Raw genomic sequence first — 24,096 nt, 5'->3', positions numbered from 1 at the left:
ATAAATTGGCTCGATGTAAAACCCTGGGGCTCTATGGCCCAAATCAAATAACCTTTCCCCAAACAAGAACACGTGATGTTATTGATGCAAAACATCCAAGAAAAGGCCCAGCCAATAACCATCCTGATGCACAGCCAGCAGTTTGAGATAATTAACAGCAGCAGCAGCAGTTCACAGCTACAAATACAGACGAGCCGAATGCACCATCTGTAGACAAGACAGTAAAAGCTTCTAACACTTGTGTCATCGGCTGGCAATGAGTGTCATCACCTCTTTTCTGTTTAATCACATTGTATCTGCCTGTTTTGCATTTGAAAATCTGCACAATGCAAGAGTTAACTGGAGCAAAAAAGTGAGAATAACAATGATCACTATGATAAGAAACAAAGTTTTATAAGAGACACATAAACATTAACATTAACTAACGTTGGTGCAGGTGTGTATTATACAGTATAGTAGTGAATAAGATGATTGATTGCCAATTTTTTTTATGAGGAAATGCATTCAACACCTTTGTTAGACCTTCAAAAAACGCATTGTGGTCATTTAGTGCCAGACTGATGAATTCATATACAGATCAGCTCATGTTAACACATTGCAGATACATTTTGTCATCAAAGCTCGAGTCCAGAAATACCAAAATATGTTTGAGATCATTTAGAAACAGTGTCACATGACTCGTGGTCACAGTTCTCCAACAACCAAATTTAAGGGGTCCTTTCTTTTCATTCTGTGTTTACTGTGTGTGAAAAAAGACACTTGGCAAATTCATCATTATCAGACTCTTGAATCTCTCAAATATCTGTCAACATCATCTGCTATCTTTCGTCTTGTGTCTCCAAAATGCGTCATGAAATACGTAATGATGTGCTTTGGGAAGTATCTTAAAAACCACTTGGTTATCAGTGTTGGCTACTAATATATTTCTTCAAAAGTGGTTATTAAATCTTCCTGTAAAAGGATGGACACTACACAAGATGGAGGATTTCATAAAAAAGCCCTGCAGCGGGAAGCGACAGCAGATGCTGAATTCATAAACCAGACTTTTAATCAAATCATCCTGACAAGTGGCTGACATCAAATGAATAATATTGTGTGTGAAGCTACAGTATGTGATTTGTTTGGAGAGGCTCGCTTTCCAGCATTAATAATGCACTGTTTGCAGAGAGGAGACGAGAGAGCAAGAGCAGGAGAGAGAGACACAGAGAGAGCAAGTCCAAACAGGTCTCGCAAATATAATCATCTTCTAATTTCCTTTAGATAAACAGCAGAGCAACAGCTCACACTTGGAACTGTAATTAGCGAGCTTATCACTTTGCAACCCTGGTTGTGAAGAGCAGAAAATGGCTTTAAACATGTCAAATCATATCATATCACATCATATCATCATGTCATGTCATATCATATATCATATCTGTTATGTGCACATACACTGCATCACATACTGTGTCCCATCATTATGTCTGCAGGCAACTTGTCATATGCATGTGCACCTTCTGAGAGAGAAACAGTGATGAAAAAAGATCGGACCAGGCACCAGACCTAATTCAAAAATGTAAATAAAATACAATGCGTCTTTTCTCACACCTTCAGCTTGATTATAAGCAAACTATATAATCCACATTTTGACTGATCTGCACTGTTAACAAATTTGCAAAGCAGACCTTTTTTTATAGGTTTGAAACCTGCATTGTTTCCATTTATGCTAACATGCCAGCAGTGTTCTTCTTCCCTGCCTTTGTTCGTGCATTTCCACAACCTCATCAAGGTGGTGAGTAAAATCATTGCTTAGCTCTTTGTCACACATTTTCAGCTGGCAAACCACACCGAAAGCTGACTCTGTCTATGAACAGCTACACCTCTGCAAAATGTCTAAAACTGATGCATTCAAGTTAACCCTGATATGTAAGTCTATCCATGTTCTTAACACTGTCAGTCTCAGAGACCCAACTCCTCAACCAAGTTATTAGCAAGCAGAAAGGAGCCTAGTAAGCTAGCTAGTAAGGATAACTGTGGTCAAGTGAGCCATCATTTGCAGAAGACAAACCCCGATCAGGCCAGCTGTCACTTGGATTTTGATGCATGTTGATTTTGTTGTGGTGCTTGGAGCAGCCAAAAAGGACAAAAGACTCAGTTATTTTAGTGAAGCAATTGAGCTGTATATGCTGTTCAGCTATTTGTCACAAAGTACTTGGCAATTAGAGTATTTGCATTGGGTAATTCTGTGGGAAACACAGCATCCTTCCCTCTGATCAGATACAGTTTATAGGTTGAAGTTCTCAGTCATCACATGTGCAGTAACAGCTCTAATACACCAGATACTGCCTCTTCGTTTCCCACACAGCTGATTATTCCTATTGTAATTGTGTAATTGTAGTTTTTCTTTACTTACTCTGAAGGCTTTAAATGTTTTTAGTGGTCTGTCAGCTACAGATTTTTTTTTTTTTTTTTTTTTTTTTTTGTGACACTGCATTACCACGTGTGCATAGCTTCTCCTCCGGAGAGCCGACATGAAACCTATCACCTTGCCTCTTCTACAACTTAATCCTCTCAGCGGGGAATCTCTCAACCTTCAGCCTCACTGTGCTTTAATCAAAGATCCACATCACGGCCTCCACGGGAGAACAAACCTCGTCCATCTCTGTCACCTCCCTCACTATATGATAATGATTTGCACAGTTTGTCTGTTGTCTAAGCTATGCAAATCAGATTGTGACTCACTGTGACTGTGCCCTTCAGTGTGTGGCGGAGAGGATTGTTCATCATCCGCTTGTCAAGGGTCTTAATAAAGTTTGTTTTTTTTTTAATGCTGAAACGGTGAATGGGATTCCACCTTAAAAACTACATTTGTATTATCTGAGCGATGTTTACATTTAGTGGAATATTTTTGCTCTCTGTGCACCCACGGTACCATGTGAAGTGTCACTATCTGGCTGTATTTCGTCAGTTCATTTAAGGTTAGTCTGACAATCAAAGGTGTAAAATCAATTTACCCAAACAGTGTAAACAGAGAATTTCCATGAGGGAGAAAGGGAGACAGATTTTAACCCCCATTTACAGTAAATAACTATAAGAACAATAGTTTACTTGAAAAACTTGATGGGTAATTTAATTTGTCTCAGCTCTTCTGAAAACTGACAAAGCGCGACGTCGTCTCTTTTACCTCCAAGTTCTTATCTTTTCATGACTCCCAGACCACCCAGTAGCAATGCTGTAATTAAAAAGACTGAGTTTCCACTGACAGGTCCTTCAGGGACTTGGCGTGTAATGTACATTAGCAGTCTGTTGCTGCAGGTAGAAAGGTACCCCCGCCATCAGCACTTTGTGGTTAGACCCAAAACTGCTGCTGCAGCAGAAAGTGTTCTGAGGTCAGTGTGTAATAACAAGTGAGTTATTAGAGGAAAACCTGTGTGCATTTACATACTGTAATGAACAACAGCAGACACAACACCCTCAAGAGGATGAAAGTGAAAAGTCCTTTCAAGGTGGGTGACTCTAATTAAAATGGATTTCTGAAACTTCAATGACTTTGTTTTGAGGTGTTTGAAGTCAAAAAGGTGGACACATATTTTACAGCCTGTTTTATTCAGCCAAATCTTTTGCAGTAATCACTTCAAACAGATCAAAACAGAAAAGAGAGTTGTCTGACAAATAGTTGCAACCATGATACCAACTTCCTGAACTGCTGATTTTATCAGAAACAGATAAGAAAAAAAAAAAGTACGGCTTTGTAAATTCAAATAGCACAGTGAGGTTAGACGGCAGCATCCAAAAAAAGATAACATCTTGGCTGAACAGTTTGTCAAAAAAGCTTAAACACTACTGTAAAAAATAAAGTGCTGCCTCTGTCCTCTAATGGTTTTCATACGTTTCTGTAGACTTAGAGGAAGGCAGGTTAAAAAGCACAGAGCAACAGAAAATAATGATTACAGATTATACTAATCTGCCCTAAAAGGTGTGTAAATACTGTTCAGTATTACAACAAAAAAGGTGTTTATGCCCCACAACACTCCACAGGAGAGCAACATAACCAAAGTAGGCAACAACCCTCTCCAGACTGCAAAATGTCATTTTCCCCGCCTGCTCTCCCACACAATGGAGAACCACAATCAGGCAGACCTCGTATGTTGGCCGCCGTATGAGTGTGTGCAGCAGCTCACAGCAGAGTGTTAAATTATAATCCAGATTCAACAATAGGCGGGCTTTGAAACACGGTGTTTGCTAGAAATCCTGGGTGTTACATAAGATGTACAGACACAGATAATAGATAGTGAGAGGGCTTACACTGAGTCTGAGAACCTGAACATGATAAAACACCTCTGTGGGTTTGGTAAACAGCCACCAAAACGAAAAAAATCTGGCAAACTAATGGATACTTCTAATGACTTTATATTGAGAAATAGCCCAAAGCAGATGAAACACTTGTGCATGCATTGAATCAATGTCCCTGTTGGGGGAAAAAGGCTTTCCGTTTAATGAAAATGCCGCTTTTCTATTTTCATTCAATTGGTGTTTCATTTGTTCATTTGTGGATGGGGATTGCAGTCCCGACCAGCGTCTGCTCTGATAGACACACACACAGGCAGAATGAATGTCTGTTTAATGGGCTGGGAGCCAGCAGAGTGATGATTTCCCCGGAGAGCGGGCCACCGCGAGCAAAGGCAGCGCTGACTGCTGCAGAGCCACAGGTAGGCCAGCGTGGCACCACTGAACTAGGAAGGAACAGCTGCCCCCCGACCCCCTGGGAAGTGCAGTCAGCCCACTGAATGGATGGCTCAGGTGTGTTAGACGCACAGCAGGACCTTTCAGTGCATCTTCTGCGGCACCTACTTCAGATTCACTGGCTCCTGCTGCCCTACCACTTACCACTAGCCTCTCACCAGGCTGCGTCTCTCCAGCCTCCAAATCCATCAGGAGCACTTTATTCACATGAAGCACTCAGGTCTTCTACCAAAGTAAAAGTATCAATACCACAGAGTAGAAATATAAAAGTCCTGCATCAGAATTTTATGTAAGTTAAAGCACAAAATTATTTCAAACTTTACTTTAAGTACCAAAAGTAAAAGTACTCCTCAATTAATACATTAATATGTACATCACAGTAATGCTGCAGCTGATAAGGGTGGGGCTCGTCATTTTAATCGCTGCTGATTAGCTTGTGATATGATAATAACAATAACACATTTATTGGTGGAGTATTTTTGGTATTATTACTCTGAATCTGCAAGGTAAAGATATCAAAATAAACGCAGTGGAGCAAAAAGTACAATATTTGCCCTGAACAGTAGAAGCATGTAGAAGCACAAAATGGAAACAAAGATTCTTTAATTCTTGCTTTCTACACTATCTGTGCCTGAGATATGGTCATGGTATGGTGAGGGATAAACTGTGTATTTTAACCTTTACAGCAATGATTTCCTGACCTTAACCAATGACTTCTAGTAGCCATAACTTAAGCAAACCTTTATCACAGAGGTGGCACATCACAAAACACTCATATGAGTCAGGACAGCCTAGTTTTCCAAAGCACTTCCTCTCTAAAATCTACTTGCTATTACTACTTTGACACTGGACTTTCACACTGTCTGTTCTCTAGCACATGCTGTATTGATCACTGTTTTCCTTCTCTTCTCTCATACCCCCACAGTCTTATTTCAACACACCTATGGACACCTCCTGAATGTCTGAGGCTAGCAGAGGCAGCTCTCTCTCTGCGAGACGTTTCAGTTTGGAGACGAGTTAAAAAGGGAAGGTGAGAGTAACCTCATATCCTTGGCTTGCTGCAGGGGACAGAAAATGAAAGAGGAACGAGGAGCAGGGGGAGGAATGTGTGGAGACTTCATACATCTGAAAGGAGAGAGGAAAGGAAACGTCCAGGCCTTCAGGCTCTGGGACACCCTGCCAACCTGCTTAGGCTGGCAAAACCAGTGTCATCTTTTAAATCACTTCTTACAGGATTTTTTTTTGTATGCTCTCCAGCAGCACCAGAATCTACAGCACACGAGAAAGCCCTCTGGTTCTGTGGTGCAATGTTTATTCATTTCTTAGCAGAGGTTCATCTGTCTTTAGGCCAGCGGATAGCAACGTGCAAAGATTACTGTAGGATCACATCGTCGAATTCAGCATCGTCAAATGTTTGTCTCCGTTTTCTGCAGTGGAGCAACAGACCTCCACCAAGACTTCATCAATACATATTATAATTAATTCATTAGTCAAATGTTAATACACCAAAGTAACACAAAATATGTAAAACAGTCTTCTTGGAAACAAGACAAGAGATGAGAGGAGAGGAGAAGAGGAGAAAGGAGAGGAGTGGAGAGGAGAAGGAGAAGAGGGAGAAAGACGAGAGAAAAGGAAGGAGAGGAAGAAACAGAGGGGAGAAGGAGCAGAAGAGGAGAGAGGAAGGAGGACAGGAAGAGCAGGAGGGGAGAGAAGTGGAAAGAAAAGGAGAGGAAGAAGCAGAAAAGAGGAATTGGCAGGAGAAGAGAGAAGGAAACAAAAGAGGAGAAGAGAAGAGAGAAGGAGGGAGGAGAGCTGTGTGCACACTTTGAGTTTTATTAGGCAGAAACAGAGACATGAAGTGGAGCAGGTGAGACGGAGGGAGGGAGGGAGGGAGAGGAGGCTAATGACAGTGAGGGAGGCAGACTGGGAGCTTGTAACGCCATCTCCACGCTCTGCTGGCCAAACAGGAGCTGATAGGGCAAATGTGTTTCTGCTCAGGTGTGCTGAATTATTAAACAGACAGCGAGAGGAGAGGCCAGTGAACATCAGCCTCCCTGACCGGCTGCGGATGAACCAGTCACTCAGCGGTCAACGCCGCATGCGTGTGTGTGTGTGTGTGTGTGTGTGTGTGTGTGTGTGCGTGTGTGTGTGAAAGCGTTATCCACTGGTTATCTGTAAAACACTGACTGTGAACGTCCTCTGTGGTGCTGAAGACTCACCACCTCGAAACAGCATCTACATGTGTTACTAGAATATTCTAGGTTAAAAGACTCCACAAAGCCTCATGTGTTCCCACCAGTTGTGAAACCTCTATTTAGCCGCGCTATCACAGTCAAGGCTAAAAGGCTCCTTATCCACTAATGCACACGTGCTGCTGAATAGTAGCTACACTCAATCTCTCGCTCTTGGAAATTCAGGTCAGCAGTAACCCGGCTTGGATATAAGTAGGACAGGTGAGCCGAAAACTTGTTCTGCACTGCACAAACTCGCCTACAACTAAGCAAAATAGTGTCTGATCAAAGGAAATTTGACAGTGTCGAGCAAAAGGCGCACAGAGCCACTATGAAACTTAAAACTATAAAAAGACTTTAAAAATAACTTCAGGATAAAAGTTCTCAAAGGTGGATTATTTGCTTTTTTAATTGAGCTCAATTAAGTTTGAAAATGTTATGCAAATGGGGCTTGACAAGACTATTCATCTTGGATAAGAAAAAATAAGTATTTACAAGCTAAAATAAGATATTAGGACTGTCTTCAATGGGACCTCAGTGCAGCAGAGCTGAAACCATTAATTAATCAATTAATCCATGTGTTGATGGATGGAAAAATAATTTGCAACTTTTTTGCAGAAATGTCCAAAATTCACTAGTTACAACTTGTCAGGTGAGAAAATCTGCTGCCTTTCTACATCTTATACAACCTTAAATTGAATATCTTTGATTTTTGGACTTTTGCTTGAATAAAACAAGACGTCTGAAATCATCTTTGATCCTGAGGAACATCTTGTTTCACAGTTTTTTTTTCCATTCTACGCACTAAACGATTATTCAATAATGAGGTGAACGGCTGTGAATGCATGGGCTCCCTGCCTGTAATATATAACATGAATTGACATTAATCAGGGCACATCCTTCAGAGGGTTGCTTGTGGGTATACTGACCGTTACATCAGTCTAATGAGAGAGGGAGGGAGCGAGGGGGGTGAGGTCAAAGATAAGAGCAGGGATCATAAAGCACCTGGAAGGGAAACAACATTGATGTGAAGGAACATTACACTGTAAAAAGCAGGGACAGAGAGCGGATGGTCTGATGTCCCTTAAGCACTGGACTAGAAAACGACTTGAATAAAATAAAAAGAGGTTCTTGGTTTGTTCTGTGCTTAGTTTGGTCAGTACACAAGACAATAAAGAGCAAATACTACTGCATATGAACTATATGCTGGATTTTATTAGACAAACAAAACATAAGAAACTCCTGCAAACTGACCATCGGCTCGGCTTGATTTCTGAACTATTAAGACTGAAGGGCAAGAAATGTTGGCATTTTCATTAACATAGAATTTAGGTTTAGCAGCCACTTCAAGGCAACAGCTAAATCAGCCTTTTATCACCTAAAACAAGTAGAAGAAATAGAGGTCTCACATCCAGACAAGATTTAGAGAGGCTGGTTTTACCGTCATCAGCAGCAAGGTGCCCTTCTGCAAACATCCACCATGAAGACAATCAGACGACAGCAACATATTCAGGATGCTGCTGCACAGATTTCTACTAAGAACCAGTGGGACTGAACACATCGCTCCTGTTTTTAAATCTTCCTCACTGGCTTCCATTTAGCTATGGAGCTAATTTTAGAGTACTACTTGCTTTACAGATTAATATGAATCAGATCCAAAATACATTTCTGATAATCACTGAGAATATAAAGCTAACAGGTCCTTCAGATCTTTAGGTACCAAAAATGAAACGGTGCATTTAGCTTCTATGCTGCACACAGACGGGACAACTCATGATTGTACTTTAACTGTATCTTTTAATTTTTGTCTATTTGTATTTCATTACTTTAAAAATATTTTATCCTCTTCTTCACTGTGTTTCTAAACCTGCATGTAGTGATTTTTTAGCCACTAGGGGGCACCGTTACAAGCCGTGCAAACAACACTGACATAATGTTACCTGATAAAGCTGATGTGCTGAATGTGTTTGCAAAGAGTTGATTGATTCAGCCGATAAAGAGCAACATCAGCATCTATTCGCGGTCGTGTTTCTGACCACCTGGTGACTATAAGTCAAATCTTCACTCTCTTTGGAGCTCTGTTTTGGTCTCCACCAACTCCTGGGGGAAATATCTGATTCTTTAGCTACTAAATGTTCCACTGTGTTCATCATGAGGATGACATTTTTGAGTTTTTGCTAAAAACAGCTGCAGTAACAATGACGAAAAACAGTGAAATTGTGGTCTAGAAATCAAAACACGCTGAAAGATCCTACATCGCTCCAAAGACCTGAACAAAACCACAGAGTGATTCAATCCACTAAAAATATTGATTCCAGCCACTTTAAACGTTGCCTTAATGCATGCCTCTGCCTTCCTTAAAACACTTGAATTGCCCCGGTACTGTGCAAATAACCTCGCCTTGTTATGTCAGATTTCAAATGAGTGAGGTCAGGGAGGAGAAAAGCACCAGCAGATTAGCTGTGACTGGCTTCCATCGTAACCTGCGCGACCTCCAGACTACTCCCCCATGTCACACGCCGACCAAATCTCTAATCTTGGCTTTCACACTGCGACAAAGAAAGCTCGCTGCCTCGCTCTGCCTCTCTCACAACTCACTCTCTCACCCACTCAAGGGAGCGATGATGAAGGAGATGGAGAGCGAGGACGGGAGGGAGCGGAGGGAGGGAGTGGAGCGAGAAATAGAAGGGGGAGAGAGAGAGAGAGAGGGAGGGAGAGAGAGGTCGCTGTGTGAGCGATAAAACGCCACAGGCTGCCTTAATGAAAAGCCTCTCATGGCGATGGAGAGATTGCCTGTGGAATGGGCTGCTGATTGGAGAAGCAGCAGCTTGGTGTAGCGTGCAGACTAATTAAAGTATTGAAGGGGTTGGGGTGACAGGGGGAAGATTAGACCTGCTCCCAGGGTTAGCCGAGCTGAGGAGAGCCAGACAAATACACCTCACATCTGGGACGACTGGGAGTGATGGGATAATGGGGGAATACACCACGAGCAAACAGCTGCACAGTGAGCCAGTGCTGAACTCCCATGTGGACACTGTTGTTGTCTGAAGCTGCTACCTGCATTATTTGTACAATCTGGACATGATAGAGAGTAGCTTTGAAACCTGTTTAAAGGTTACGCCTCTCTGCAGAAACAGGCTCCTCATTACTCCTGATAAGCTCACCGTCAGCTGTTTTCACGAGGACTGGTTCTGCAGTGGAAATAGTTCCAGTGAAAGCTGTTCACAGGGAGGAATGTCTTGATAAGCTGAAGAATTGTTTCTGGAAAGAGACGGCGCTGTTGATGTTTTCAGACTTGATTTGAATTGTATTGGACTGGAGGCAGAAGTCTCAAAGGCTGATATCTATAACTGGTGAACTGACCTTTTAAATATGAAATCTTGGTGTGGTTTAATAGCATGTTTTGTGCTCAAATGGACTGATGTCAAGCTTCGTCATCCAAAGGGGTTGGGAACATTATTGCTGTCTGTCAAATACTTCCATGGTCAAGCTGTTCTGTTCTATTCTTTCACTCGACTTCACTTCACTGACATTGAAGTTTGACAGATTCCTGGTTTCTGGTGAATTCAGCCACATCGTATGGGTCGTCATCAGACAATGTAGTGTGCTCAGCTGTCATTGACATGGTTTAGTTTAGTTTACAGCGATGGCAAAAGTTCTGAGAGGCTGTACCGAATTCAGCAGGTGTAATGTTTACCATGTTCACCATCGCTTTTTGGCATGTTAGCATGCTAGCATTTGGAAGAAGCAGATGATGAAGATGAATAGCGATCCATCCAATAGTTGTTGGGATATTTTAGTGTGAAGTAAAGCATCTGACTGACATTGCCATCCTTATAGCCATACTGCCAATGTGACTAAAAATTAAATGCTTAGATCAGGTGAGAACAACTGAACAATCTCCAAGACAAACGAGCAAACTACCTTTGATAAGATGTGGGTGAAAGCTCTGGAAAAACCAAGAACTGTAAAGAGAAAAAACTATTCCCCCCTTTTATCTACTTTGGCAGTCTGTTTGCTCATGCTGCAGAAATCAATACAGTCATGAGGCTGACTGCACCTATAACCCTCACCTCCTCTGTCAGTTAAAATGTTTTTTTCACTGAGCATCTACTGTACATCTGCAGGGCTCATCTAGATTCACAGTGGGGGGAGCAGACAGTATCTCAGATAGGAACACTGGCATCCAAGGTCATCATCAGTGACTCGCTTCAAGGTGAGAAACAAGAAGAAAACCTGTCTGAGTAAAAGTGAGACAGCTGAGGTCAAAGGTCACAGAAAAGCTGTCAACCTGTCACTGCTGTGGCCACTCAAAATGTCTAAACTGTGTTCGACGTCACAGGGTCTCAGTCTGCAGCTACAGAGTTTGAAAAGTCAGTGTGAAATATGTAAAGATGTGAATCAGTCCTTTTCCCACCAGCCTGTCACACTAATTAAGGATAACTTCTTTCATTATTTGCATTATCGTCATCACTATCAGTGTCTCTTCTCATTTCTGCTGTGCAATGTCACATCTCGCCTTGCCGCTAAAACCACCATCTCCCACAGGATTAATAATGTAGCTGTATATCAAGTGCTGTCTATCAAGTGCTGAGAAAAAAAAAAAAAAAAAAGAAAAAGCCTGGAAAGTAAACTCCTTCCTGCTGGCATCTCAACACCCAACAGCAGAAAATACCAGGGGATGATGTGGAAGGAACTCATTAGTGAGTGGCATTTAAGATGCAATCCAGTAACACGAACAGGGGATTTATAATATCAACAGAGTGTGATTGACAAGTTCTAAACTGGTGGAGTTTTTCTTCCTCTCCAGTGAGTGTGTTAACAAAACAATCAAAAACTCTGCTATTAGCCATTCATGATGTAATCTAACGGAAAGCACAAATCTATATTTGGTAACACTTAATGACCGTCCCCTGGCAACAAGCTTAACAGCCCTTCCTCAGGTGAACAAGTTGTCCAGGGTGAACGATGAACAGCGTTACAGGAGCGAATGTAAATCCCCTGCAAAGTGATTTATCTGTGCACACTGCATCATACTCAGCAAGGAGTCTGGTGCAAGTTGATTTTAGATATTTATTTCAGGGGGATTCATTTTTCACAACTAAAAACCTCCCTCTTTTTGTGCAGACAGCTTAAACTATCATTTCAACATTATTATTTATATTGCAGCCAGTAAAATCATCAGTCTGTGCTTTGTGAAACCAGAACTGGAAACCTGCAGCACACACATCTGTTAACGGTACGCTGCTTTAAAGCACATTGTATATTTAAATGCTTTTACAAGAGATGATAACACCTCAGCAGTTACAGGCCTCATAATGTATCATAGAAATTATCACGCAGAATGAAACCCATTAGCGCTTTTGCGTTTACTGCAGCACACTTAAAGCTAATCGTTTCCAGTTTTTATTGATTTACAGTGGAAATACAAGGATTTCATAAAAAAGGAGCGGGTCAGTTTCACCCGATTTTCACCCAGTCGTCCTCATGCATCAAGAATTTGTTGTGCTTGCTGCCACAGAAGACACAAATCACCATAGTTTATGGTAAATTCGGTCCTCCTGTGGCGAGCACAGCTCAGCTGATGATTTACGTGATAAAAAGAAATAAAAATGGGGAGAAAATGCAAATATGCTGCTGATAATGCACCACGGTGTTCTAGCCAGAATTTCACATTGTTACAGGTACTTCAAAGTTAAAAAACAAACATAAATTCCTGGACTTTTTTTAAAATTACAAATATTTAAAAACATTTTGTTCGCTCATTAACATAACCTCATTGCACTTGTAAGTTTGCTTATGATCGCATAAGAAGCGCATTCAAAGAACGCAGACACACTGTTTCTGTGTGTAAGCATTATTCCTATGAGCGACACATACACATGGTTCTGTATTCAAACTTCATGTACTGAGCTGAACTGTTATCTCTGTATCTAAAGGTGGATTTCGTTTCATACCTTGACGGGTTTCTTGCGCGATGACTCGGCCTCGTTGTTCTCGGCCTCCTCGTGCTCCTTGCTACCTTGGGGCAGGTTGGAGTAGTTGGCCAGGCTGCTGAGGAGAGACGACACCATGGGGCTGGTGTCCATCTCCTCCTGCGGGGATAAAAGTCACGGTTTTAAAGCAAAGCAGAGGAGAACAGATGCAATACTTTAAAGACCGTGAGCCAAACACTGCATCTTCAGTGCAGCTGTCAATTCTGACTCTTTCTGCAACATGAATATTGCATTGTACATGGTGAGTGTTGATAAGTCATCATTTCGGTTATTGTGCTGCACCCCAAATTCCAACCCAACTGAAAACAAACAGAAAGTGCTTACACAGTAATCTGTTCATTTTCTGATTTTGTTTTCTTTTTCTTGTTGAATCTAGGAATCCCGCTGAGAGCCCAATGTAAACAAAGTTGTGCAGAGTTGTGGCAAATTGCCTTGTTGAAGTTCTTTCCTGTAGCAGCGTGAGATTTGCTTGCATTAACCTGACGTTCCCACATGCCCTTCACACAGTAATTACCCTCATTAATCGATGTCAGAGCCTCTATTCAATCACTGAATTGGGAGAACGAGCGTACCCTGCTTCGTACGCTCATGTCTGACTGCGTGCGCTAACGAATCGGTGTGTGCAGAATATTGGACCGCACCTCAAACAAGGCCATGTTCTTGCCGTCATACTGCTGGCTCTTCTCTGCGGCAGCATCGCTGCTGTTGATGAAGGGGCTGCTCTCCTTGGGGTTACTGTCACCTGGAAGAAACAGAAACACACACACACACACCTTCACTTTTAGTCCGGACCGAAAGACCACAGAGACACCAGCAGAGAGCATTATGCACAAGCCAGACGTGAGCTTCTCCGTGTCAAAATAACCCTTTTGTGTGCTAACAACAACTTTCCAGAAACAGACTGGCTTTTATTTATTTATTAACTTATTGTTTAAGCCAAGACACACAGAAAGCTCAAACTAGAGGACATCTGCCAGGAGAGCAGGGGAGGCGCGTCGTCTCCACAGAGCACCCACAGTCAGACATGCAGAGAAATAGAAGCATAACTAATGGAGTGTGCATTCACAATATGTGCTGTGCTATATATTCCATATGGCCACAGGAGGAACACAAACTGGAACATCTCAATCAGTTTTTCGCTACGCTGACAAACGACGACATCACAAGTTTGAACGCTGACGTGAAGAAATTATAAGACATGTTCGAACGCTCGGCAGCTTTTTACCCTCAAAACACAGAACGGCAGAAACTGTGTGATGTTATCTAGGTGACAGCTCGCTGAAGGCATCATGACTCCATCGAGAAGCATCTGTCTACAAGCTCACAGTCGAGGGCACAAGGCGAATCTTCAAAACAAATAAATCGTATCGGAGGGGCAGGTCCATCTCTGGGGAGACTTATTGATCGGACCCTCTGTGAGATCATCGACAGGCTCACTGATTTCCAGTTGAGGTTTGATAATGGATTATAAACAACACCAGACGCTGGTCGATCCATTTTTACTGCGTGATTCTTCCTCATACCATATCCAACTTTCTGCTTTTATAATAGTCCTGAGCAACTGTCACACATTCTTGCTTTGTTATGGAGGATTAATAAAGGTTGGAGGATTTGAGCCTTTAAACGTCTTTAACAGGTGTTTGTTTAGCTTCGAAGTGGCTCACTGGTTAGAACGGCAGGTGCTTATTGCAATACAAATAACCGAGGTAAGAACTACCCTCGCCTGTGTTGAAATGTGCAGGAATTATGGCGGCTTAATAACGCTTCTACATTAGACACCTGCGGTGGCTCTGTGGGAACAGAGAGGGTCCCGCTGTCGCTGGTTTGCCCCCTCAGGGATGTAAATACAAATAATAGAGCTACAGCTACACTTTCGGGGATGAATGGAAGCTACAAAAAGTCCAGTTTGGACGGCACCGTCTGCTCTGCTTCATGTTTGTGGTGTGGACAGGCTGAAGAGACCCCCTGTGATCCTGCTTGTATCCACGCTGCAATGTTTGGTATGGATTTAAAAGATGTTCAGTCTACAAAATGTCAACTCACAAGTGGCACCTTTAAATATTTTGTTTTGTCTGGCCAGCAGAACAAAACCCAAAAATATTTAGTTTTTGGAGAAGCTGAGAAAAGCAACAAATTCGCAGATATGAAAACCTGGAAACTGTAAATGTCAATGAATTTTTTCCAAGATTCATTCATAATTAATTGATCAACTGATTTAGAGCTGTAAGTACTGCTTAATCTCCTACGTTTTTAATCACAGAGATAATAAAAGAATGTAAACAGCAGCATATACTAGAGATAATGATGCACTCATCATCGTAATGAAAGCATAATATCACATCTCCATTCACATTAGTGTTGAAGCAGTTAGCTGGTGAAGCAGAACTACACTGCCAAAACCACCACAGAGGTTTATAAAGAGAAAGATGATTCAGTGTTATCGACACGCTAACAGGCAGCCCCTCACATGTCTTAAACACAGCCCAGCCCAGTCCTGCCAGGCACCACCGCAGCCTCATGCAGACCCAGTGCTATTTTACACCTCACTGTGTTGAGCTTTAAGCTTTGATTAGCCTTTGTGCTTGAACTGCTTCCTGACAGGATGTTTTCTCTTGTCTGGGTAAAAAAAAAAAAAAAAAAATCAGAATCACTTTATAGACCAATGACGGTCCCGGGTTGCGAAGCTGTGAAAGAGTAAGCCTATTTGCGCCTTCCCCTTCAAGCATCTCTTGAGGGAGACAGCAGATTGCTCTCCCTCTGGCTCTCGGTCCTGTCTTGGACAGAGCACCACGAGACCAAGTTATTTATAGCCAGGATGCTGCAGCCATGTGCCATGACGTCGGGGCACCGTTAACAGCCGGCACACTGTTCTACAGAGACAGAGCAATAGGGCCACTCAGACGGGGACGCTGAGAAAAGGGGCCGAGCGTGAAGATTCGGGCCACAAAAAGAGCACAGAAAAAGAGGGAAAGAAGCAGGTGGACGAGATGTTAATACAAAGAGATGGAAAGCAAGAGAATGAGGGTGCGGATGAGGAGATAGAGACAGACACAGATAGATGGGGCGAAAGCCAATAGTGACACGGAGAGAGAGAGAGATATGGGATCAGACAGGCAAAGACGAAGCAACCAGACCTGAAATGGGAACCTGCAGAGAGAGAGAGCGGGAGCAGAGAGGCACACTTATGTCTCCGGCTCTAAAATGTAAAAGCTTCTTCAGCTGCACTTAAGGTTCAGCTCACTGTGACCTGCAGGTTGAAACACACACAGCGGTTAAAAGGGAGGCTGGAGCTTCCTGCAGAGGGTTTTCAGAACACGTGGATTATACTTGTTTGTTTTCAACTATTTTTACCTTCTCAGACCATGTGAGGATGATATGACTCTATGATACGAGAGCGCTACAGGCATCTGGGCCAATGAGACAAACATCTATCAACGCAGATGAATAAGTGAACTGGCACTAATGCACGCACAACAGTGAACCCACTCACTCAGATCTATATTGTGCCCTTCGTGCCATTGTCCAAACTCAAGACAAAATGTACACAAACTTTGGAAGACAAGTCGTAACTTGATTTGCTGGTGGACAGAAAACTGATCCAGAAGATTTGACTTCACTAATGTGCAGATTTGCTTCCTCTTCTCATGTTTTATCATTGCAAACTGAATTGCCTTGTCATGATATTGACAACTTAGAACTAACTGATCTGAGGGAAATTAAAATTCCATTTCCAGTCATTTTTAATATTTGGGATTGTTTTTAATAGTTTGGCTGCATGTGACTTGAGTCCTGTCTTCTTATATGTCTACTACAAAAGACTTCCTGAAGTCTGAAACACGGCTACACAACTGATGACTGTGTTAGCGATGGTAAAGCATGGCTAACCAGCTAAAACCATCCTGCACTGTTTAAACAAACCCCCCACAATCAAAAGCTTCACCTTTGCTACAAAAATAAAGCTACACCTGTCAGTGACGCCACGTAAGTGTCATCTCACATTACTGCTAACTATAGATTACCCTGTGGAGTGTTTCCATGATCAAAGTACATACACAGACCAACACACACACACACACACACACACACACACACACACAGCACTTCTTAAAGGATCAAAGGGATAAGTGATGTAAGTGAGCACACACACACACACACACACACACACACACACACACACACACACACACATACACATACACACACACACACAGTTGTATATCTGAAGGGCTAATGCCCTGAAGACAACTTCTCTATCCTATCACTTATCTCTCCACGGCCCATTTCTCCTCATCGTCTAATAATTAAAACTCCATCATCAAAGGAATGATGGAAACCCCCTTTTTGGAAAAATGACAGTGCCTAAAAGAGTTTTTGCTCTGACCGCATCCCCCAAGCAGCTTATCCTCCTTCAATCTGATGGGATCCGTCCAACAATGGCTCTCACTATCAAAGCCTCTCCCTATCTATGGTCAAAATCCAGAGCTTTACTGCTCGCTGAGCATGCGATCATCTTCCAAATCCTCCACAAAACAAAAACACTGAGTCTACACTCTTCTCTCATTTCCTTATTCTAAACATTTCACAGCAGGAGTTTATTGTGAATACACTGAAACTTGATGCACTGTGGTTTATAACCAAGTGGGTGTCATAGCGAGCGAGAAAATGAAAGGGTGTGTTCTGCTGTGCGGATTCGTGCATCGTGCTACTTGTGCTCACTGCACTCAAAACGAATTGCAGAGGTGGCTTGTTTGTAGGATGGGAGATAAAAATGCATGCAGGCCATTATTTTCAATATCGTCTGCAACTGTACGAGCTGCAGCAGCACACGCCGCTCGGGCTTTCTGTTCCGCTAAATTCAACTTTCAACCTCCAGATACTTCCACAACGCGCAGCCAATCACACCCTGACAGACGAGCTGAGCCGTGAACGCACCATTAAATTCATCAGTATGTTAAAGATACTGCTGCTTTTCTCTGTTTGCAGCGTTGGCTTATGAAAGCGGGCAGCCTGAAGACGTCACCTCGGGCTCTCGTGGATATATCGACTATCACTATTGTCTGACATTTCATTGACTACATGTTTCATTGATTAATCAGAGCTGTAACTAATTATTATTTTCATGATTGATTCAACAAAATAGTTGCTGTTTAATTTTCTGCCAGTCAGCAAATCAATACTAAAGCAGAAGTTATGATGGCATCAATTTCACTATGAAGAAACATGAAGTTTAATTTGTCTGTTTTTGAATTCACTGTAAAGCTAAGTTTGAGAGATTTCAGAGAGAAGATCTGGACATTATTATTAGTAGTAGTAGAGGTGTAGTATTTGTATAAACGTCATAACTATGATCATACATTGTGTTTAGACTTTAACAGGGATACATGGGTGCTTTCCCTCTGGTGTATTTCTCACACGGTCTGCAGCCTCTGCTCTCTGTTGTCGGGACTTTCAGCTGCACCAGGACTCGGGACACTTCCAGTGTTTGAGTGCAAACATAAACTTTTACTGCAAATGAGTGGAGGCCTGCTCCGCTGCTCTCACTCGGACAATTCGCAGTTTTCCAACAGATCTTTGAACAGAGCCACAGAGGATTACTTGGTGAGAGCTATTTGACTTTGTTTTATTGATCCTGCTTGCACGGTGGTGAGGTGGCGACAGTCGCAGTTACAGCTCTCTCTCTCTCTCTTTACACTTACAGTCCGCTGTGCTCGTTCTCTCTCTCTTCCTGCTCTGTGTCACGCTGCCATATCTGCTCTTTCTCTCGGCGGACCGACTTCAAGGGGAAAAGCCAAAGAGCTCGATGTTGATTCTTCAGGAGCTGACTCAACAGAGACTCAAGGGCCACTTGTTGATTTGGTGTGTGTGTGTGTGTGTGTGTGTGTGTGTGTGTGTGTGAGTGTGTATATATGTGATGGTGCATATGCTTGGCTCGGACCCCACTAACGGTGTTGTGCAGCAGTGGAGGAACGGCTGTGGCCAATTAATCTTAGCCCCGGCAGAGATGGCTGGATTTCAGCCATTTCATGTGAAAACAGGGACACGTGAAACATGACAGCTAGTCCAGAGCTGCTGAAAAATGAGGCTTTTTATACACATCCAAAATGTATTCACAGCTACTTCACGTATGAACGTAAATACAGACGAACCTTTTGGCTGTTAGTCAGACTCACAGTGGAGTAAACAGCGAGTGCATGCGCGTGTTTGGAGACATTTCATTTGTATCCAGAGAGAAATGCTTCATCTGGTGGAAGAGTGAGGAATTTAAATGGAATTAGCGGGATGGAAACAAACAATTAAAAAAAAAGAAAGTTGGATTTTCTGGCTGCGTTCCCCGCCATTGTTCCTTGGTGCATTGCCAAATCCGAGCAGGTCATGAGTTCACTCACTGAATCTCTCGTCTCCTCCGAACGTCACCACAGTGACACATTAATGCATGGCAATCACTGGCAGACGTCTCTCTCTCTCTCTCTCTTATACATATACACAAACATATCTATATATACAGTATGTGTATAGATATATAGACAGGCAGAAAGAGAGTGAGAGAGACAGAGAGAGGACGATTGTATATTGAGTGGAATCAGGTGAAGGATTAAGGTCACTTTAATCTGAATTCCAGTCAAATCGGGATTGACGGTGATTCAACCCAAACATATCCATGTGCAATTCTGGGAGAAAATGAGTTTGCCTGAAAGTGACCCACATGTACGTTTAATATTCTGCAGATCACAGATGGACACAGGAGGATCTGCTAAACTTTACCAATAATACAATTAATGTACAGAGATATTCTTCTCAGTGTGGATGAAATCAACGAGAATGAGAATTTTTCTGATACAGTAATAAGAGTAGAGCAAATGTATGAATGCAAAATCAATTTTGGTATTCATTTCTTATTGCAACTTCCTTGTGAGTATTGACATTTGTGTATCTTAAACCAGTGAATACAAATGAGTGTTTGGTTGATTTTCTAATTCTTTCAGTTGTTAAACTGTCAATATGGTGTTTAAGGCAACAAACTGCGATTTTCACATGATGCATCACATTAACAAAACTCTTGAGTTATGTGCAAAACAAATAAACTTAAAAAAAATGTTAGTTTTTATTTCAAATGTTCTTGGAATGACTCATTTGGACGACAGAAATGTGTAAAATGATGACAAAATGTGATCATATCATCACATTTTAATGAAGGTCAAAGATAATAAATGATAATATAAGATTACTGCGCAGCTGCAGACCTAGAAATTGGCTTAACCTTTCAGATTGATTTAAACCAAACATGCTGCCTCCGTCAGCACAAAGCCACCCTTCTCAATTTGTATAAATTCTAGAAAAACATATATTAGCAAATAGCGTGTTTTCCAGGTTTAGACATGAGACGGATTACCTCCTGGATCAGACATCGCTTTACAACAAGGTACGAAGGCGAGAAGAAGTGAGAGCGTACCTGTTGTTTTAAATACTGCATTTACAAGCCATTTACAAAAAGCACAAACATAATGTACAGAGGAAAAAATAGCAACAGCATATGGTTGCATGCCCACATCTGCCCACACACACGGTCATAAATAGACATTCTCTCACTCTCCTCCCTATCATGGCTGCAACACCATATCAAAGACACAACAGCTCTGTATAACGGGATCTCACGCTCTGTGTTTTCTCCCACTCTCCCCTTTCTAACTCTTTATTCTTCATCTCTGCTGTTGCTCTCGTGATGTGCGTTCATGGTTACATGCGTGTCAGGAACACGTGTGTGGACACCTATATAAAAAAGCCCTTTTTCTCTGACTGGTACTGCAGGACGGGACCTGTACCCTGATCAGTATTCAGGCTGGTGCTTCGGCTCAGTATGAATTTTAATGCAGCCTTGCCTCACAGGGTACGACTTTGACACAGTCCCTTTCTCTTCAGCCCCTCAACATCTCCAGCAGAGATCCCCCTGCTCCTGATTGGCTCCTGAGCTGACGGCAGCTGATTGGCCGAGAGCAGAGGGAGGCAGGAGGATGCCTGTGCATGTACGTGAGAGTGTACAGCGGCTCTTGGCATGTTGACCGTGCCTCCGCACATGTCACTGTCTGATGTCTGATGATGAATGGGTAGGTTTGGTCCAATTTCCCCTCACCGCCGCTGCCTCGCCTCTAGCTGTGCACGTCAGGATTAATTTTTGTTTAATGGCAGGCCCCTGCAATGCCTTCCCAGCAGCGCCCTCTCTATCTGACATCCAGCACAGAAGGTGATTGTATGCAGGACGAGACTGACAGACAAATAAAACTGAGCCATCCCTCCCCTCTTTATTTGTTCATCTCTGCGACTAACGGCCGAACGGAGGAACATCTTGACAGAGGAAGATACGCAGATGTTGCTGGGAGGTGACAACTGCCAGCCTCAGCTGTGAGATGACGCGCAGAAAAGGCAGATTAAGAATTTTGTTCACTGTATATCATAAGAGTTTAGGGGGAAAAAAACCCCTCCTTATCGTTCCGTGACAGAATTCAATTTATTCCTCTGCTTCTGTTTTCACATCATCATAGAATACTGTTCAATAATCTTTTGCGCTAATATTTGATAGATACGAATCTTCCTCCATTTGACACAAAAACACAGATTACAAAACACATCAGCACCCTCGCTAAAGTGTCTTGAATTTCTATACATCAGATAAGAAGCAATTGAGAGCTGGCAGACAGTCGCTGCTGCACTATAAAAAGTCTTTTTAAATAAGAGATTTGCGGTTTTAAATACTGCCCTTAAGATAAACTTTAGTCTGTTGTATGAGGGTGTATCTACCCACAGTTTCACTTTGTTTCCTTCCCTAAATTCTTTCTAAACATTGTCCTTTTACTGTCCAAGAGCCAAATCCAGACCAGACAAGCTCTGAGTGGATTAAAATGTTAAAATGCTCATCTTAGTGGGAGAATGTATCATCAATCAAAGGTAATGCAGTAAAGGTCTCTGTAGGAAATATGGACACATGACATTAAGTTTAAAGGTTCTTTACTTTGGAAGCAGTGGTTTGAATCTTTTGCTTAACATTTTTAATATAACACCATTACATATTTAACCCCATACATTGTAGATTGGTGTTAGTCCATTAATAATTCAAACTGGGGCTGCAACGAAGGATTATTTTTTACTGTAGATTAATCTGCTCTCTCAATTAATGGACCGCACATGTTTTCTATAAACGTCATAAAGACAAAGTTTTCCAGAACCCAAAGAGACGTCTTCAAATGTGTTGTTCAATACCAACAGATATTCAGTTTATGATGATAGAAAACAGAGAAAAACAGCAAATCCTCACAGTGAAGTGAGAAGCTGAACAGGTAAATGTTTGGCTTAAAAAAAAAAAAGACTGAAATTATTAACTGATTATCAAGCTTGTTCCTGATTAATTTTCTATTGATTGACTGATCAATTCACATATACTTCACAGAGCCTCAGAAACCAAACCTAAGCCCTCGTGTTGCATTCAGGGAAAATAACCATCGCCAACACTCTCCCCTCAAAGACGCACGTTACTCCATTTCACACCCAAATCTACTTACATGCCGGTGCCTCGGTCTTTAAACTTTTAAACCAAAACCCTTCAACTCTCCGCAGTCACACCTCGGCTTGTTCGCCTGTCCACAAGCCTTTCAGCATGTTCACTTGAAAGGAAAAGTGTCAGGCAGGCAGCGGGCCGCCTGGTACGAGGCGCAGCGAATGGCCGGCCATGTAAAGCCAGCAACACCGAGCCCCGCTGGAGCCTCGCTATCAGACTCCCTCAGGTGGTGGGCTGGCAACGGGAGAACACCCTGTGTCGTGTCAGTCAGCTGCATGCCTCCTGCATGCATGGAGACTGCCCGTGGGAGTAACTTTAGCTAGCTGCCTACTGCTGCTGTAATTGGTGAGCCACTGAGCCTAACAGGGCTGCAGGGATGAAGGGAAGAGATGAAAAAAGAAAGAATCGCGTGGGCGGAGGTGAGGGAGTGAGAGCGGCAGGGAGGGAGAAGGATTGAGTGGGAAGAGAGGTGAGGTTGGGTAGGATTATACACTGGTGAGGTAATTGGTTGAGGAGCAAAGGTGTCCCACACCTGCTGCCTTTTACTTTTTTAAGAACAGCGAAGCCAGAAGAAAGACACAGGGGCAAAAGGCAGATGGGAGCAGGGAGGCAGAGGGAGGTGACAGGATGGGAGAAACGATAGCAGCTGGGAGATTGACATATTTTCATGAGGTCATGGATTAAAAATTCACCCCAACTTATCACATGCCAGGAAACCAATTTAACTCGGAAACATAATTTCCTTCTCGCTGCTCTGGTGCCAGGTCCGGACGAGAAGCCAAGCGCTATCACACTTTTATTACATTTGGCACATTTTTGGACAAGGGGCTCCTATAAGAGGGTTCAGCAGCCTGTGACAGGACGAGAGAGTGGTATCTTGGCCGAGTCAGAAAATGAGAGAGGGAGAGGGAGGGATGGAAGAGGGGTTGGGGATCCAATCGGCCTGCAGCAAAGTCTTATAGATGGCGGGGATGGTTGATGCAATCGCTAGGTCTGATCGAAGGTGACAGGGCTATCATCTCGCCAGGTCTGCAGCTTTCTGGCTCTCTGATGGAATGTTGGAGGTGTGAATCCAGGTGCAAATTAACACCCGAGTGTCTTCTCTGCTGACTGAACCCCTCCCGGCTGCGGCCATGGTCTCCATCCTTCCCCACCTCGACTTCCAAGCCAGAGAGAAAGCAATCTAGCCGAAGCCCAGAGGAGGACGGGGGAGAGGGGACGCATCATCCTCTCCTCTCTCAGCACCTTTCCTCATTTCTTTCTTTCTTTCTCTGCTTTATGGCGTGATACCACATCCCTGTAGTCTCTTCTCCCCCACACCTCTCTCCACTTTCTCCTTCCCGCTTCTTTCCCTTCTGCCCTCGTTCACACCCCTGGAAGTCGAAAGGCGGGGCTACGGACACAGAAAACCAATCTGATCCACTGGAGTGAAACAACGTTCAGCGAGTAAAATGACGAGAACTAAAGGAGATCAAATTAAAGGGAAAGGACATTCGATGGTGAAAAATAAATACCAGTGTCTTCCTCACATCGATTTACTTGCGGTGACCTGCCACAATACCAACATTGATCACCACATATAGATTTTCTATGTTTTTTC

General features: G+C 42.7%; 1 protein-coding gene across 6 annotated transcripts in view; it reads right to left on the bottom strand.

The window, feature by feature from the left end:
• slc12a5a (solute carrier family 12 member 5a) overlaps window positions 1–24,096 on the bottom strand; it is a 146,670-nt gene that overhangs the window by 31,923 nt on the left and 90,651 nt on the right. For all 6 annotated transcript variants that reach the window (XR_013077730.1, XR_013077729.1, XM_076741525.1 and 3 more), the window contains exons 2-3: window positions 13,591–13,691; window positions 12,911–13,048 (exon numbers count right to left, since the gene is read on the bottom strand). Coding sequence is in view for 4 of the 6 variants with exons in the window: in XM_076741525.1 (XP_076597640.1) it covers window positions 12,911–13,048; window positions 13,591–13,691 (239 nt within the window). In the remaining 2 variants the exon portion in view is untranslated. The remainder of the gene's footprint in view (window positions 1–12,910; window positions 13,049–13,590; window positions 13,692–24,096) is intronic.

Source organism: Chaetodon auriga, chromosome 2, assembly GCF_051107435.1.
Source record: "Chaetodon auriga isolate fChaAug3 chromosome 2, fChaAug3.hap1, whole genome shotgun sequence".
NCBI lineage: Eukaryota > Metazoa > Chordata > Actinopteri > Chaetodontiformes > Chaetodontidae > Chaetodon > Chaetodon auriga.
This window is presented reverse-complemented; position numbering and strand designations above follow the sequence as displayed.